Genomic DNA, 17,664 nt, shown 5'->3' with positions numbered 1-17,664 from the left:
GGGTAACGATTTTTTATGTTCGATAGTAATTGTAAATTATTGAGGAGTTATATTTTAGTAATTGATTTTCTTACAAGTTTAAATTTATTGACACTTAATTATTAATTCTCACAATAAGAATTTATATAAAGAAAATTATCTGATAAGACAATTGACAGATTATGGAAACATATATAGAAATTAAAAAAACAATACATTGACGTCGCAGTAATCAGATCGCAGATCAGACCGAAAGATGGTCCATATCCTATATCTTATTTTAATCCATGTATATACAAATGTTTTTAGTGCATTTTCCTAAAAATTATTTAATCTTATTCATCTGAAATGCCGGTATTGCCGTAAGTGTGTCACCTTAAAAACACTTATCTTACCAATTCGAACCGCGTCTTGCATTTACACATCTCAGGCGTCATTCATTCACATCATGGTAATGACGCCAATGTAGTAAACGTTGGTAAAGTTTGTTTTAGGAATATAGAATCAACGCTCTATCTACAGATGTTTGTCGTTTTAATTCGCTTTATTTATTTCTCAAGCATTTTCATATTCGTCTTTTTTTAAAATCGCACGTTATCAATTATAATACTATACGCCGCTTTCACGCTTGCTCGTTTTCTCTCGCTCGCTTTCCACTTGTATAACCACGGTTAGTTTTAAGATGAAACAAATAAGGAAAAAACAAAAATTTTCAAAAATTTACTCTCGCACTCATAACTCATTCATACGTTGGCATTGAGCGCACGGATGGACACCAAAGTGGAATGGTACAGATTGAGCGTTTTTAGAATTCGACACTTCTAAATACTTCAAAAATAACAACGCAAAACTTTATAAATCATAACAGACAATATTAAATTGATTACTTAATCATAAGTATCTGATTAGAAATTCATTTTTGTAGAAAAAATTCTTCACACATATCAAATAAAGTCGGAAATAATGGATCTTTAAGACTTTATATTACAAATGATAGAGGAATGTTGTTTACAAAGTACTTAGACGTGCCGTTACTTGAATCGCGACGTCTTAAAAATATTTGCAAAAACGATTTTTTTCGCAGCATTTTTCTTTTTAAGTTTACCACGATTATAAGCTAACAGATGTGTGTACTCTCGATCTTAGAATAAGATCTTTAATCCCAGAGTATAAAAAAAAAAAAAAAATATACCATCGCGTTTTATTACACCTTTCTTACAAAGTATCGAAAAAAATCAATGCGATCGAAATAAAACAACGAACAAATAGATTAAACGCTACCAAACAAAGCGTTTGTCTTTTCTTGATAATACCAAATTTGTATATCGGTCAATATACATTTATAATTTATTAAAGAATATAGTCAGAAAAAAAAATCGAACAGGTTCCAATATTTTAACTTTGTGCGACCGATTTACAATTTCGCGAAAGTATTGCATCTCGCAGTCAGACTTTTTATACTTATAAAAACGAAAATTAAAACGCAATCCTAACAGTAATAAACGGTAAAGAGACATATAGATCTATAATAGAAACAAAATATTGTCGTATGCGCTTTACGTAATTGTATGTTACGCACCTGTTGATTAACGCTAACAAACGGAGGAAAACGTTTACTCGTTTACACAGATTCTTTTTTCATAATGAGATTCGGTAAGTCGCACCTCTCACGGGGGACCTTTTGCTTGCGTTTCTTCTCTCGCTCACTCATTCACACTCGCATTTTTTCGTGGAAGAACAGGCTTTGTTTACAAAGATCAGTTTTATCTCGTATTTTTTACTTTTTCTCGCTTTCTTTCATTTCTCGCTTCGATTATGATAATGTACAATTGATACCGCGCTTACTTCTGCACAGAACGACTACATTACAAGAGGTATTGGAAATGACAGCTTCCTGGGATTGTCGCAGCTGCGCTATATGCCGATAAATTAATTGGATTACACGTGCACTGTCAAATGTTTTGTATTTTTTTTAGTTCTCTTCGAATAGAATATCGAGAATATCGGTCATGAAATCCAATTTAGTATTGGAAACATCGAGCAAAGTGGATTTTATGGCTGAAAGAGCTACACACTTGATGATAGGCTTTGACAATATTCAGTATTACAATTGAATACATTTAAAGAAGGGAGAATAAACTTTGTGCAATTGTCAAAAGATATGAAGAACGCAACTTTAACAGTTATATAACAAATCCAAATTCAAGGCAGTGTTATTGATCCAAATTTGATAATATTTACGTTAAAAAAAGGCAGAGCTGTCGATTGCAATCGATGAGGATCTTCGCTCTTACTAACTTTAAAATATAATTAAAAAATATGTTTACTTTGTTTTTATGGAAGATAGATTTATTTGAGTAAAATGGAACACATTGTTTTTTTTTACTTACATTCGTATAAAACCGTTAAAAAATAGAAAACGTTTTTAAAAAAATTATGAAAAGCATCTGAATATGTTTATATATTTTCATATATTTGCTATATATATAAATTATTTTTTACTGCATTGACTTTACTAGTTACCATCGATTTCTAGATAAAACAGCATTAGTTGAATGTGTGGTTTTCCATTATAACTTATTCAATCGAAGACTGGAATTCAAATCACGAAAGTAGGAAGATCATTTTCGTAAACCTCTTTACGACTGCTGGAACGTCGTGGTACGATTATAGAAACAAAGGAACCAGCATACTACGTGGATATAAGATTAAAATAAACACACATTTTATCGTGTACAAGGCATACGTAACTATTAGATATATGCATATACAAAATAAGACGAGAACGAGGAGAGATTACTCCATTACAAACGCCACACGTGTAATTTACTCATCTCTTTTTTGTATTTTCGCGATTCTTCCCTTCTTAGAATCTGACAATTGTATTTGCGTGTACACTAACGGTAATCTTAACACGGTATCTGCCAGGCGCCGATTTTTGTACCCCTGTGCTAATTTTCCTTCGTTTTCTCGTTACTGTGTAAAATCGCTTAGTTAGCTAAAATTCGCCGAGTTTTTGTGTTTCTTGAACGGACGGGTACGGATTTTTAAACTATTTTTGTCAGTTGTAAATGCTGAATGTATGTACGCTTAGAAAAACGCGCGTTCGTTGCGCTTTTGAGTATAATCGAATTCCCGTTTTGTGCTTTTTACTTGTTCGGAATACAAAAAATTTCTATCAATGATTGGAAAAACTGCTAGATATTTTACCGATAAGCCGAATTCAATGGAATTTTTTGTGCAAACCAGCGAATAAGTTTTTCTTTGAGTTGTTGAAAATCTCAGTCCGCGATTTATAACGGTAAACCAACTTTAGTCACAGGGAGGTTGCAACACACCCTATATCTTTTGTCGTCTGTGTTCTTTATTTTTCTTCTAAAGTTACTTCTCTTCTTTTTTGACGTTTTCATTAAGATCCTCATTCTTCTTCTAGTATAAGAGTAAATTTTAAAAATGCTTATATTTTGCCGGTAATACGACGTCGTTGAATAGCGGTAAAATAGCGATAAAAATACGTACGTAAAATAATCTCATTACTTTTGTTCTTAGCTTAAAGTATAAACAGTTATTAGTATTGCACTGAAGAATTTCACAAAATTATTCGTGCATGTCCTATACATTGCATATATGTATAAAATGGGAAATTTCGAACGATATATAATTCAAAAAGAACAACGACGACAGCAATTTTTTTTATTCATTGCGAGAGGCTTCTTTTTGATCTCGATAATCGCTCTCAATGCATTGACGGTAAGTATTCCTTTGTTCAAGGACTTCTTTGTTTAATTTTTATAACAGGAACGTCATAGGTTGCCTGTTAAACATTTTTTGACCTAAGCAATCTCTCTCGCTCGGGACGTGAGCAATTTGTTCGTAAATTTTTTATCCTAATTTTTCACTTTAATAATAATCTCGCATCAGATCGCAGAAATAATATATCTTCTAATTTGCATTCAATCAATCTCTAGATAAGCCTTTTTCGGTAAAAAAAGTGTCTCATCCAGACGTTGAGAACACCAAATCAAGTGTTATCTCCCTATGTAGAATCGCGAAAGTCTTAATCCTATCTAAGCGTATGCAAGTAAAGATCATATAGGTACACGTTGTCCTTACTTTCTACATCTTGGCGCAGTATCTCTTGTCACTCCCAACGGACCCCCCCCCCCCCGCAAAATGTCGCCTCTAAAAAAGTGTCGAATCCAAGGACCTTTTATACATCTCTAGCATGACTATTTTGTGCTCAGACCTTTGATTCTTCGTTCACGTTAAAAAAAAAGATAACGTTACGGATAATACAAAAATATAACACGAATAAGAAAACGAACGCGCGCGACGTTCTCCCAAAACAAACACGTGCCAGAAGAAACCATCGCCCAATTCAAATCCACATCTCTACGCATTCCATAATGTACTTCCGAATTCATCATCATTCGCATTTAATGCTAACAAATATCGTCTATACCGGTTCGAATAAATACCATTCATCCGAAACGCCAAAATTAGTAGTATGTAAAAGTGTCTCGACGCGGTGGCGGCGGAATGAACAATGTTCCTGGCCTCTCGCTAATCATCCTCTATTTTTCCAGTATCCCCCTTCAGGCGACGAAGTGGGCGCCATTGCACTCATCGTCCGCAGGTTTGTTAACCTTCTCCGAGGTCTTGTTCCAGACCAGGCGGCGGCTCAGACAGCAGCAGCCGTCGCCACCGCTTGCGCAGAGCGGCGCGGTAGACTCGGTCGTTGCATTGCCGTTGGCGGAATTCATCCTGGATCAGCTGGCTGGCATCTCCGAGCTTTGGCTTTGCGATAGTTCTAACAAATGGCACTCTGATAGTGGAATCTCTTGGGTACGTGCGCTCTGCTTCTTCTGTGGATCGAAAATTCTCGTTATTTACCCTCCTCTTTCCTGAACAAACACGATGTCGCGCCTGCTCTCGGTGCAATCAGATAACGGCATAGCGTGTAATCCACTCGACTTTGTAACTCATCCGCGCAATTAATTAATCTAATAGAGACTTAAGCCTTTATAAAGATAAACTCCCGATACAGCGATATAAATCAATCTTATCGATCGACAGCGCGCGTTCGTCACGCGATAAATCCCGGGTTTATCTATTCTCTCGTGAACCTTGCTGCAGAGCGCGTTATTATTCGAGAGCGCCGATATTGAGGCGTATATCTGGACGAAAAGCGACGAGCGACAATGAAAAAGTGTCGAAGCGGGGCGTACACGGCTCGCGGAAAAAAGCCAACTGCAGCAGCAGCAAACCGCAGATAACGAAACGCGAACGGAAAGAGAAATTCAGCTCGTGACGAACGCGCGGTTTTTCCTTTTAAAGATACTCGTCGCCTGCTGTCGTTGTGTGAGTGCGAGTGTGTGTGTGTGTGTGTGTGTGCGTGCGTACCTTTCTGCGGAAGGGGAAGCAGCCTCTGTTCTCATTGTTGGGCGGCGGATGGTTTATCAGCAGATCCGGGGTGGGTGTATTGTTCGGCCCGAGCACGTTGAGCTCCTTGAAGCACTCGGTCTCTATCATCTGAAACGGAAAAAGCGAAAATTTCAGTGCGCTCGGCGTATCTAATAGACGGATGAGAAGGTCGAGAGGCGAGATATGGAAAAATTCGCAAAATATCAATTCGCTCGAATCTTCGATAGCTTCGAACGGCACGGCAGCCGCCGTGTTGCGGTGCAGCTATACACTCACTTCAGTCTGCCAAGGAATGGACACGCTTCCGGTATTGAATTTGCTGTAGAACGTGTCATCCGTCGCGTCCAAATTGACGCCCTTCACGGTGGAAAATTGCTCGATATCCAGGACATCCTTGGCGTAGACCGCGTGCGGCTGGGTAAATTGAAAAAAAGATTAATAGCATAACTCAGTCTATACACACACATACAGTTTTATATCGCGCGCGGTGCACGCTGATGATTTGGCCTTTTCTCTCTTTCTCGCGCGCTCGACTGAATAAAGTGAATATCGACTTTGGGGACAAACACGTTATAGCGCGGGACTTTTTGTTCGCAGTCCACGTATGAAAGCCCTGAAATAAATGCAATCGCGACTAAAAGAAGTCGTATTAAAAGCGATTCTCGTGCGGAAACAATTGAGGAAAAGCGCTGCGGGCCACATATAAATTGGATTCTACAATAAACAGAAGCGCGAGCGGAAAATTCACTCTCGAAAACGACGACTCGACGGGCCTTTTAAATCCCTCGGAGCAGATAAAACTTTTTCGTCCACGTGGGGCCAGAGCTTTATAATACGCAGAAAATAAAATTAAAAAAAACTCACATCGGGGATGAAGGGCGGCTCCCACATGCCCGCCTCGACCCTCTTCCAGTTGAGGCACTGGAAGAAATTGTGCAGCTTCACTTCCTTGGCGCCGTGTCTACCGCACTTGCATCCCAACCGGCTTTTGGGGCTCTTCTTGAGCAGCTGCTGGCACAGACTCTTGGCCTCCTCGGTGAACTTGTGCGAGTACTTTTCCTGGTCCTCTTTGACCCGCCTGTCGACCTCGTCGCGTTTGACTTTCTCCTTGCGCGCGCGGAACGGCGCCTGACCTTCTATCATCTCGTACAGCAGACAGCCGAAGCTGAACCAGTCCGGCGAGAAGGTGTACTTCTCGTTGTCGATGACCTCGGGGGCCATGTAACCGACTGTGCCGACTCTACCTCGCACCATGTCGCCCTCGGTGATTTCCACCGCTAGTCCCAAGTCGGAGATGCGCACGTGGCCGTGGTCATCGAGTAGAATGTTCTCCGGTTTGCAGTCCCGGTAGACGATACCCTGCAGATGCAAGTGCTCCAGTCCGCAGACGACCTCCGCGGCGTAGAACCTGCAACGTTGCAATTGATATTGAGTGAAATGGAAATTGAGTATCGCTAGGTTGTTGTTGTTGTTTGTAGCTCGCGATCAAATTCGAACGTATTGGGAGAAGTTGTGACAACGCGACTCTGGAGAAATTCATCGATAATAGTCTATCGACAGGTGCATTTCATTAAAAGTCCGACCTTATAAAATAATTACACATAGAGCTCGAGCTTGGCCTGTCATTGGGCCAACTCTTTTACTGAATAGTTCGTGGGATAATGAGACTAAAGTAGTTATAGATTACACTGTACAGGATAATACTGTTATACACCAGGGCGTCGACCTCTGATTTCAAATGTATACAGTGGCTACTTACGAGTCATATAATAAATCAGGTTCCAACTCATACACACCTGGCCCTGTTGATGTCGAATCCAGGCTCTCCGCCCATGTTGTAGATGTGAAACTTGAGGTCACCCCCGTTCATGATGGTGAGCACGAGGCACAGGGCGTCTTTGGTCTCGTAGGCGTAAGCCAACGAGACGACGAACTTGGAGTTGATCTTCTGCAGGATGTTCTTCTCGATGAGCACCATAGCCTCGCCTTTGCGCTTCTTTATGCGCTTCTTCTCCAACTTCTTGCAGGCGTACATCTTGCCGGTTGCCCGAACCTGACAGGCGCAGACCTCGCCGAATCCACCTTTGCCGAGGACACGGTACATCCGGAAAGTCTTGTACGTGATGGGCTGGGCCTCGAGCCACTTCCACTGTAGATACCTGCGTTATCGAAATCGTTAAGATTGTTTATCGCGACAGTTATAAAATAGTCGAGCATCGGCGCTTTTTGTGATCCGCCGAGAGAAGAGACGTGCTCATTCCGAAAGGGTGAAAGATTCATTTATAATTGATAATATATGCATAAACGACGAGTTTTTTTCGAGTCTATCTTCGACAGGCGTTCGATATAATCGTTCGAATAACGAGAGATAATTTACCTGTAGAAGTAGAAGGTGGTGAGAAAAGCAGCAAAGGGTTCCCCAGCGAGGAAGTTCTTGACCGTCTGGGCGATCTCAACGAAGATCTCCTTTCCGGCACTGCCGAGCCTCTCCTCGCACTGGGTTATGAGCGAGTCGTTGAGGATATCGACGACCTCGGAGCCTTCGCGCTTGAGATACTGCTCGAACAGCAGCTTGGCCATCTCCGTCCTGTTCTCGTCCATCTCGACCTCGTACTTCTCGATCGCGTCGAGGAAGAGGTTGTAGCGGTGATAGGCCGGCTTCTTGTCCTGGCAGTACTGCCGGAACAGCAGCCGGCCGATCGGCTGCTGGTCGACCACATAGCTGTATCGGATGTCTGAAATGAAAGCGATAGTTACGTGACATATAGCTGCGTGTGTATGGGGATATATTAAGGAGTAACACCTTGTCGCGTACTTGTGGCTTTGAGGTCGAAAGAGATGGGTTAGGTTTCGAACACGTAAAAAAAGAGCCTGTCCATTTTGAAAAAAAAAACCAATGGATCACAGTCGTAAATCGTTATTGATCGACACTCTCGGAGCGAATTGCGTCCGAGTTCGTGAACCGAGTCACTCTCGCGAAAGATTAGCCGCGTCGATACTCCCATATAACTCAATTATACATCCTCCAAAAAAAAACTCGAGAGACGCTCTCAAAATGCGTCGCACGTGAAATTTGCATAACACGGCTTGTAAAAAGGCGACTCGAGCTGCACAATATTATTTGCAGTCTCGAGCGGCAATAAAAGTGTTCAACTCCCTATATATATATACACACACATACACAGCGCAGCAGCTATACAAAGCCCCGATGCAATTCATATTTGCATATACAGAAGTTGCCTCGTCAACGCTTACACGTGCGCGGGGGTCGCTTATACTCGTGCGCTGCAACGGGTAAACGCGGCGGCGGCGCTTCTGTACAGAGTATATAACTTTGTCTGCGCGACGCTTAACTTCCTGCGCGCTATAGCGCGAGTCGAGAGAGAGAGAGAGAGAGAGAGAGAGAGAGAGAGAGAGAGAGAGAGAGAGAGAGAGAGAGAAGTAGCTGCAGCTATTGGTCTCTCGAGCTTGGCTTCTAATTTACCCGCACTGCTATATACGCGCGCCGGATGATATTTCAGAAGGCGAACAGCCACCCCATACTCCTACTGTGTATGCTATATATGCTTTCTAATTGACGCCGTGAGCTGCTACTGCTGCTGCTGCGACACTACTGTGTTCTGTCTATAGGTATATATTATATACTGGATGGCAGTCGAAGTAAATAAAAAATAAGTAAAAAATCCTCCGTTTAGATCAGCCACAAAACAATCCAGAATCAAGGGTCAATTACAACTGGCGAGAGAAGAGAACGAAGCAGATCTGTTCTCCTTGTGCAAAGTGTGTTCTATTCTGGGTCGCCGAGTAGATGGACCGATTGCCCGATATCGGCCAGCTCGATCACGCCTTTTTCTTATTCCTCCTACCACACACCAGCTACACACACACACACACTGCTGCTTTTTTATATATATATACGTACATCTAGCGTATAGAGCAGCAGCGCCAACTGGGACATCGCGCGCGCGAGAAGCGGAGCAGAAGCTAACGCGACTTCTATAAATTTCGCGTTATCTCCGTCGGCGCGGGGCTGACGCGCTGTGCTATGCACGTAAGCCGCGGCTGAGATACGCGCGAGAGAAGCAGATCGAGAGATGCCGCTCTGCATTTTTCTTCTTCTCTCGCTAAGTGCAATATGTGTGTTGGGTTGGGACCTTGGAGAGAAGTCGCGGAGGGAGAGATAAGACGCTTGCTTCTCTTTCGTAATTAGGTGGAACGAGGCTTGAATTTTTGCGGGATTAGAAAATATTCAAAAGATTTAATTTCGGCGTAGCTTCTTACATTTTTTGCGAGCTTCGGCTCACGTGCGTTAATTCAGAACGAGTAGATGGAGAATATAAAAGTTTATAAAAGGTTATACTTCCCGGCGTGTATAATATCGAAATTGTATACATAAACGCCCGCACTTTTTCTCCCCCCCCCCTCTCTCTCTCTCACCGCGAGCTTATAATTTTACAAATACAATTTTAATAGCGTTAAAAGCGCCCGCTCGACGGCTAATTGAATTGCCGCTCATTACTACACAGAGCCGCCTCTATTATTTTCCCGAAATCGCGTAAAATATTTTTAACGCAGAAAACTTATTACCCCATCTCCGTGTTAATCACATTACAACAAAAGAGAGGAAAAAAAAACGAAGAAGAGGAGGAGGAAGAGCGAAGATGAGTATACAGCCGAGTGCGCTATATAACACACCTGGCGCGCAAAAGCTTTCTCGGAATATTAATGAATTTCTCGCGTCACGTAGTCAAGAGAAAATTAAAATGAGTAATTAGCCTCCCCGAAGCAACTACTTATATTTAATTAACATCGTAAGCGTTCAACTCCCTTAGTCCAGAGTAGGCTAAAAGCTTATTAAATTAAATTTGATCAAAAACAGTGTGACCCGCTCTTCCACGCTGAAGGAAACACACGCCCCCGCACGAGAGAATGCATTGACTATTTAGGAAAGAGAGGGACGGTACGAGTCTGTATATAGATATATAGCGTTATGCATAATACAGGAGAGGCTTGCGCGCGCGCGACGACATCAAAAAGGGAGAGTCCGGGTCGATCGCGCGAGCGGGAACACACACACACACACATATCGGGAGGGCGCCGTTCGCTCTTTTGTGTATGCCGTTTCCCGAGTCGAGAAAAAATTTGGCGAAGTAAAGCCCCCAAATTGATGCGCACGTACGCGACACGATGACGGAAGAAAAAGTCGTGTGTGTCTGTGTGGGTGTGTGTTGCTCTCTTGGCCGAAATCATCGACGCACGCGGGGGGGCGTGTGCTGCTGCAGGATCGATTACGTTTAATATAGCGCTTAAAGGTCGCGAGTGAAAAATATAAGCGGCTGAGATGATTTATCGCTTTAATATAACGCGAAACTCTGTCTTACGGGCTTTATATCCACTTTTTGTGTGATACCGTATTATACTCGCTGGTGTGCTTTATTCGTAATACACTTCAATTTACAATACGTCAAAAGCAGCTTTGTACGGTATCGACACGATGTTTTACAATCGGCTTACGATAATCCACTAACGTATACATATACACGCGCAACGACAGATGTATCATTGCCGTCGATATACCGAGCGAAAAATTATCCAAAACACGACAGAGTTGATGGAAAAATTAAATTAAATCTCCTTATCGCATCGGCGTATAATCTCGTCATGATGGAAAATAATAAAAAGCCAATATGCCCGCCGAAATCGCCTCAAATCATCCGACGAGAGCCGCATCGAAGATAGAAAAGTCTCTCTCGTATACACACACACACATGAATATGGCTGTGTACAGAGGCGCGTAAGCCGTCGAGCAAACAAGGAGAACTGCGGCGTGAAACTCGTTATCTTAGTGGGTTAAACAATAACGCTCTGGCGCGCGCGTCTCATTTCCTCCGTAAATATATAGGAAGAAAGTATATCCAAGCTTGGGACAGGTCGTTCGGAAGGGGATTTCCTGCTGTATATACTATATATACCCCTCCGTATATTTCCGGGGAGTGAGGATATACACACGAGAGAGACGGATTTTCGACGTACGGAAATCCAGAGTCGCTTAACCGAGATTGAGCGGCTCGCTCTCTCTTTTTTTTTCATTCGAAAGAAATGACTTTTCCCCCGAGAAGAGAGAGAGAGAGAGAGAGAGAGAGAGAGAGAGAGATGCGGACTCTCATTACGCTTTATTCATTTTATCGTCGCTCGAGAATTACCTTAGCTTCCTCTTCTTTTCCTATTCTCTTTTTTTTATCGCGACGCTTTATCCGCCCCCCTTTAGCAGGACGGAACACACACACACACAGACAGAGTCGGCTTATATTTACAGCTGTCGCGGCCTAAGCAGCGAATGAATTCTGCAGTTCTGCGAAGGGAAAATTAAATGTCCCGAGGAAAGTTATGTGTGTGTGTGTGTGTGTGTGTATCGCAAAGAAAAGCACGGAGTATGTATGTCATCGGGAAAATTCAGGTTTGAAAGTTATAATCTTTCGCGTCGTCCCTTAGAGTCAAATTTATTTATCAGATTGAGCCGTCGCGTTAGGAGGATTATTCCTAACTACCTGCGCGAAATGAGATTAGAGAGCTGCAGTGTAAGCGTTATATTACCATGTACGGTATTCTTTTTATTCGAGGAAATTCCGATGCATCAGAGACAGAGACGTGTAGCAACTTTATCTGTTTAACGAGAGGCAATTTGTAAAGATTATCTCTCTCGAATCGATTGCTTCTTTCCTCTCCGTGTGCGTACATATAACACACAGGCGCACAGGTGGAGCTCGGGAAAGCTAACTAAAAGCGCCATCAGAGCCTCCGTAGGTATGAAGGTACACGAAGCCGGAATTACGTGGGGGAATTGCGAGCGCTGTCGAGCTTTTGGGATTAGATTGTTTTTATTACCGCCGCCGCCGCCGCAGCCGGGATTTTAATAGTTTTCATCGGAACAAACTTCGTATACATCTCTCGGCTTTTTAAATTTTAATTAAACGTTCGCGCGCGCGGCATTCGAATCTACTGTACACGGAGAACTAAATTACCGCTCGTGTACAGAAGCCGGAAGCGTCTCGCGGCTTGACTGACTGACGCTTAGCCCGTATACTCATACAATACACCTGTCGAATCTCTCTCGACGGCTGTATATATCCCGACGGCGACGGCATCGGATACGGGCACAGAGGCTAATCGAAAATCCATACGCGAATCTCATAAATGTTTCAGGCTGCTCAAAGGGGTGCAAGCTGCGCCGCCGCACACGCGACCCTCTCTCCCGCGGCGGATAAATCGATGCGCTTACTTAAGGCTGCACACGCACGTATATACGTGTGTATGTATATAAGCTCCGGAGATTTAATAATCCGGGGTAGACACGAAGCTCTCGCTCGCGGATGCGCTGATTAAAGCTCCGTGATATACGCGTCGATTCCCGATCTCTGGGACGAACTAGATTTTAAAATGCTGTAGTATGTAAGGACGTACTTTTCCTCGAAGAGGAGAGAGAGAGAGAGAGAGCAAGTGTCTTGGGGCGCGGGAAGTAAACAAATTACTCGCGGTGGAGTTTACACTGAGGAAAAGCTTTCTCGATATCCTCGGGATTTCTAGGTTTTTTATAATTGCATCGGGATAGAGGCGCGTCCTCTCTCTCTCTCTCTCTCTTTCACGGCGTGTCTGAGCGTGTTAATGAAGTTGCGCTTTTTTCCCCCTTGTTTTCCTACTTTTATTTCTCCCTCTCTCAGCTGCTCTGGATCGAGAGTCGCGCGCTCTCGCGCGTATAAATATTTATCTTGAAAGCGCCCGCTAAAGAGCTTCCAATCATAGCGACTAATTACGATCCGGAAAAAAAAAGAAACGAGCTTTTCTCTCGCGAAACGAGTAACAATTAGGCGGAGCTTTCGATCGAATATCCTGGCTATAGCTTTATATACTCGCGTGTCGATCAACGAAATCCGCGTGTACAGGCATTTCCGCTCGCGGACGAAATCCGCTGCGACATCAAAAATTCCGCGGAAACAAGGTGGAGGATCGGAATCGCAGGAATCGCAGAAACGTCGGAAGCACGCGCGCCTCGATTGATGCAGTATATATAGAGAGGAGAAGGGAGAGGGGGGAGCAGCGCGTGAGAGGAATGAATGTGCGTCGTCGCGTCCCATTGTCGGCGGCGTTCGAATGTACGCAAGCCCATCAGCGTACATACACTATACTCTCTGTTGTCTCTCTCTCTCTATCCCTCACATGCAGTAGCAGCAGCAGCAGCAGCGTCGAACACAATACGCTGACTTGTTTAGAGCCGCCATTTCGGATTACGCCTGATGCAGCAGCCGCTCTCTCGTCGTCTCGTTGGTTCTCTCTCTCTCTCTCTCTCTCTCTCTCTCTCTCTCTCTCTCTCTCTCTCTCTCTCTGGCGATAAAGCAACGCGTACGATTTATTTCTCCCCCCTGCTCTCTCTTTTGTACATGCGCTTTTTCGAGAGCCGAGGGGCGAGAGCTTTTTATGCGAGAGAGTCGTTGCCATTCCGAGATTTCCACGAGAGGTGGATCGAGCTTTATACGAGCGTTAATTCTCTTATTTTATATTTACAACACAAAGTGTATACAGCGATGAGTTATGAATACATCGGCAGCTCGTCCATGAATTTTAAGTTTACATCGCACGAATCTCTCCCTCTCGCCCCTCCGGCATCAATAATTAAGGGTGAGCGTGCCTGTATACAAAGGATCGACACCCGCCGCTGCCTCTCGTTTTCGTTGTGCATAGGTGCATTATATATAGAAGGGAAAAAAGGAACAACAATACCCGCATATAAATTCCCAAAGATACGGGAGAGATTGACTTACCGAGCTTATCTTTGAGTCCGATACACTGCGATATGTGCGGGAACTGAAGTATCTTACGCCATTTTTTACTCTTCCCCTTGTTGCTGTCACCACCGCCTGAAAAACAAAGAGAGCATCAAGTGAGCACATGCGGCCGTCTGCCAGTCTACACACACATATATACATTGAGTCTAGAGAGAGAGAGAGAGCTGCCGGGATCGCGATTATGCGGGTCGCAAAAAGTCTCTTCTCTCTGCGGTCGGGAAAGAAAAATTGAAAGAGTTTGTCTGCAGCTCCGCTCTTATTGCCATTCTCCCCGACCCTTTCGGAATACCAATATAACACGAGAGAAGATGATATTACGGGGTCGCGCAGTTCGCATGCGAAATTCCGCGAATGATTTCAGCGAGCTTCCAGGAGATTAGCGATAGTCTCGCGCGGGGCTGTGTGACATCGATGCGCTTATCGGAGGCGGACCTGATTCCTCGTTATTACTTTTCTTCGGGACGAGTATATGTATATAGAGTCTCGCTCTGGAGAGACGACGAGTCAGCGGAAAAATGCGACTCGACTGGCAGCTCATCGCTCGGGAAATATTTGCTGATCGTCATAATTCTTACACATCGATTTCTCATCACACCGGAAGGAGATCGCGATTCGATTCGTCGCGCGAACTTTTTCGAAAACTTTGGAATTCGGTATTATGCATAGAGCCGCTATAGTTTCACCTCAAATTATCTTGCGCGCTGAATTCAAATCGCCGCGCGCGCGCGGGAAAAACAAACGATCAATTCGAATTGATTTATGGATACACTCGGCCAAATTACAAAATTACAACGAGTAATTGGCCAGACGCGCATATTATTCCATTAATAGCTGCCTACGTACGCAAACACAGACTGCATCAGTAGCAAGAGTAAATAAGAACGCACGCGCGCAGTTATCTTATTAGGCAGCGCGTCGTGATAAATTTTATCTCCGCAGCGCGGGCAGAATTACGCCAACAAAAACACACGCGCACAGCTCTAATGGGTTAATTAACGTAACGAAAGAAACAAAAGCGCGTCGCTTTCATTATCGGGGGGAACGCCGCGAGAGAAGGTGAAAATTTCTCTCTTATGCCCTCTCATTATCAATATTCGCGCAGTTCCCCACGCCGCGACAATGGCTGATAAGTCCGTTGCATCCTGAGAGCACAGGTGCGCGCGCGCGCGTGTGTGAACAACAAAAGAGTCGTGTAATCAGCCTCTCTGTGTGTGTATAGTGTATAGAGCCAACTAATATACGCGTCGCGGGGATTAGTGAACCGGGGCGGCGCTGCATTTTTAGCGGTTAATTACGGCCGTGCAAATTGAAAGTGGGGGATTAACGTTGTTCTTTTTTTTTGATAGATGAAAGAGTTTTAGTATTATCTAGAGGATATTTTTCATGGCTTTCACTGAACGTACAGCAGCAGCAGCAGCAGAAGACGTGCCCTAATGGGAATCGATTTTTCGATCTCGAGGAAATTGGAATCGTGATTTGCGAGGCGACACTTTATCAAAGGCGAACCTCGAAGAGGCTTCGTTTGCATACTTCGATATATATATATATATATATATATATAATATATAAAAACGCGTTATCGACACCGAGTGTATAATACGCGGAGATATTATGCAACGCGAAAAATATTCGCGAAACAATGCAGCGCTACTGTCTCTCAGCGCGGATAATAACGTCAAGGTGAAGAAGCAGCTAAAGACGTCACGTATACGTGTCACGAGATTACGCGGCGAATTTAAAAAGCGCGCGCGCTCGACTGTGTGTATTTTTGGATCGAACGCTACTGCACAATCAGAGAGTACAGAGACGAATAGGAACTCGAGACATTTATAGATCTCTCGGTGTAAAGTCAATCAGGGCCGAGATACCGAAAACGGAAGCGGCCGCGACTCGCTGCTGCAGCTATACCTAATCAGCTCCGCAACGAGAGACAGAGACGAGACTCTCGCTACGCAGCAGAGCGGTAGCAGCACACTTATCAAAATCAACACGTGCTCGCGCGCGATGCATAATGCTCCCTACTCTCCTCGGCTTACAGCTGTGCTGGTATGCGATGTGTGTTACGCGCGTCGCGAAGAGAGCTGCGTAATATCGTCGTCGACGTCGTTGCTCGTATATGTGCTCTCTTTTCGCGGAGCAGTTGGCTGGAAGTATAATATACGCGGCTTTTTTTCGGGGCGCGTGTATTAAGTGCCCGCGGGAAATTTGATTTGTTTTTTGATGGGTCAATTAGCGACGGCTGTGTGTATGAGTTATCGTCGTGGTACAGTCGTTAGGAATCCATTACTCCGAAGCGGTTATTATTTGTTCTTTCTATATATGTATACACGACTAGTCGAGAGAGACAATGATCGTTTTTTTTGTTTCATTGTTAGTCGACGTCGCCGACGCGTATTGTACAAAGATCGATTGTATACATCGAGTAAAAATTTTCGGTCGAGAGAAAAAGCAGGCGTTGATGCACCGAATGCATTAGCTCGGCGTCGTTAAATTTTCCCCGTTAAATTTACAAGCCATTTACACGCGAGTGCTGCAGTTGATTCGCGATTCATAACTCTTGGATAAATCGAATGAAAAGAGAGAGAGAGAGAGAGAGAGAGAGAGAGAGAGAGAGAGAGAGAGAGAGAGAGAGAAAGAGTCGTCCCTTCGCGCCCCGGAAAACAATAGCTGTACACATCGAGTTCTCTCTGGAAATTAAATTTAATCACAGCATTTCACCAGCGCAAAATCCGCTAATGGGATTCGTTCTATTTTCCCCGACTCTGTGTAAAAAAATTAAAGCACCAACCATCACAGGGACAAAATCGAGCTGTTTTTCTCTCGGCGACCGAGTAACAGTGGGAATTTTAATTAAAAATGCATGAAGAGAAGAGCTTGAGATCGTAGCCTTTAATTGCCTCCTTTCTTTTTCGACTTTAGTTTCCCGACGGAGAAGCTAATTCAAATTACCCGCCAACAGAGAGGGAATTTCGTCGTTGGACACAGAGGCGCACGTTCGTTCATTCGTTAATTTAGCGAACGTGCGTGTAGGAGGGAATTCGCGGACGATCGACCGGACACGTCAATTAGTTTCCGTTATATGCCCGGAGTTTATAAGCGCTGTTATGTATGGCGAGGGGGAAAGAAAATGTCAGGTGTTGTTGCATTGTTTTGCGAGAGTTTAATCTGCGCTTGTGTTTTACCCGCGGCTCCAGCCTTACCGCGGTCTCATGGGCTTTTACGAGAGTGTACACTTTTTTTTTTTAATCGAAAGCTCTTGCGTGACCGGCGCTCGATTTAGGTAATCATGGTTTGGATAACGAATAAATTTGGTTAGCTCGACGCTGTGTCACGTCGATGACTGCGCGATGCGGAAACGAAATTTGATGTGTTGAATCAATATACGAACGGATTCAAAACAGTGAAAAAATCGGGACGGCGA

General features: G+C 43.7%; 1 protein-coding gene across 3 annotated transcripts in view; it reads right to left on the bottom strand.

Moving 5' to 3' along the window:
• Positions 1-65: 65 nt before the first annotated feature.
• Positions 66-17,664, bottom strand: part of LOC100122766 (G protein-coupled receptor kinase 2) — a 28,260-nt gene continuing 10,661 nt past the window's right edge. For all 3 annotated transcript variants that reach the window (XM_008217130.4, XM_001606316.6, XM_016990368.2), the window contains exons 3-9: positions 14,220-14,315; positions 7,781-8,138; positions 7,200-7,562; positions 6,268-6,811; positions 5,680-5,817; positions 5,383-5,511; positions 66-4,844 (exon numbers count right to left, since the gene is read on the bottom strand). In XM_008217130.4, the coding sequence (XP_008215352.1) occupies positions 4,749-4,844; positions 5,383-5,511; positions 5,680-5,817; positions 6,268-6,811; positions 7,200-7,562; positions 7,781-8,138; positions 14,220-14,315 (1,724 nt within the window). In that variant the 3' untranslated portion in view covers positions 66-4,748. The remainder of the gene's footprint in view (positions 4,845-5,382; positions 5,512-5,679; positions 5,818-6,267; positions 6,812-7,199; positions 7,563-7,780; positions 8,139-14,219; positions 14,316-17,664) is intronic.

The sequence above is a fragment of the Nasonia vitripennis genome, chromosome 1, assembly GCF_009193385.2.
Source record: "Nasonia vitripennis strain AsymCx chromosome 1, Nvit_psr_1.1, whole genome shotgun sequence".
NCBI lineage: Eukaryota > Metazoa > Arthropoda > Insecta > Hymenoptera > Pteromalidae > Nasonia > Nasonia vitripennis.
The sequence above is the reverse complement of the archived record's forward strand: the minus strand, read 5'-3'. Positions and strand labels throughout refer to the sequence as shown.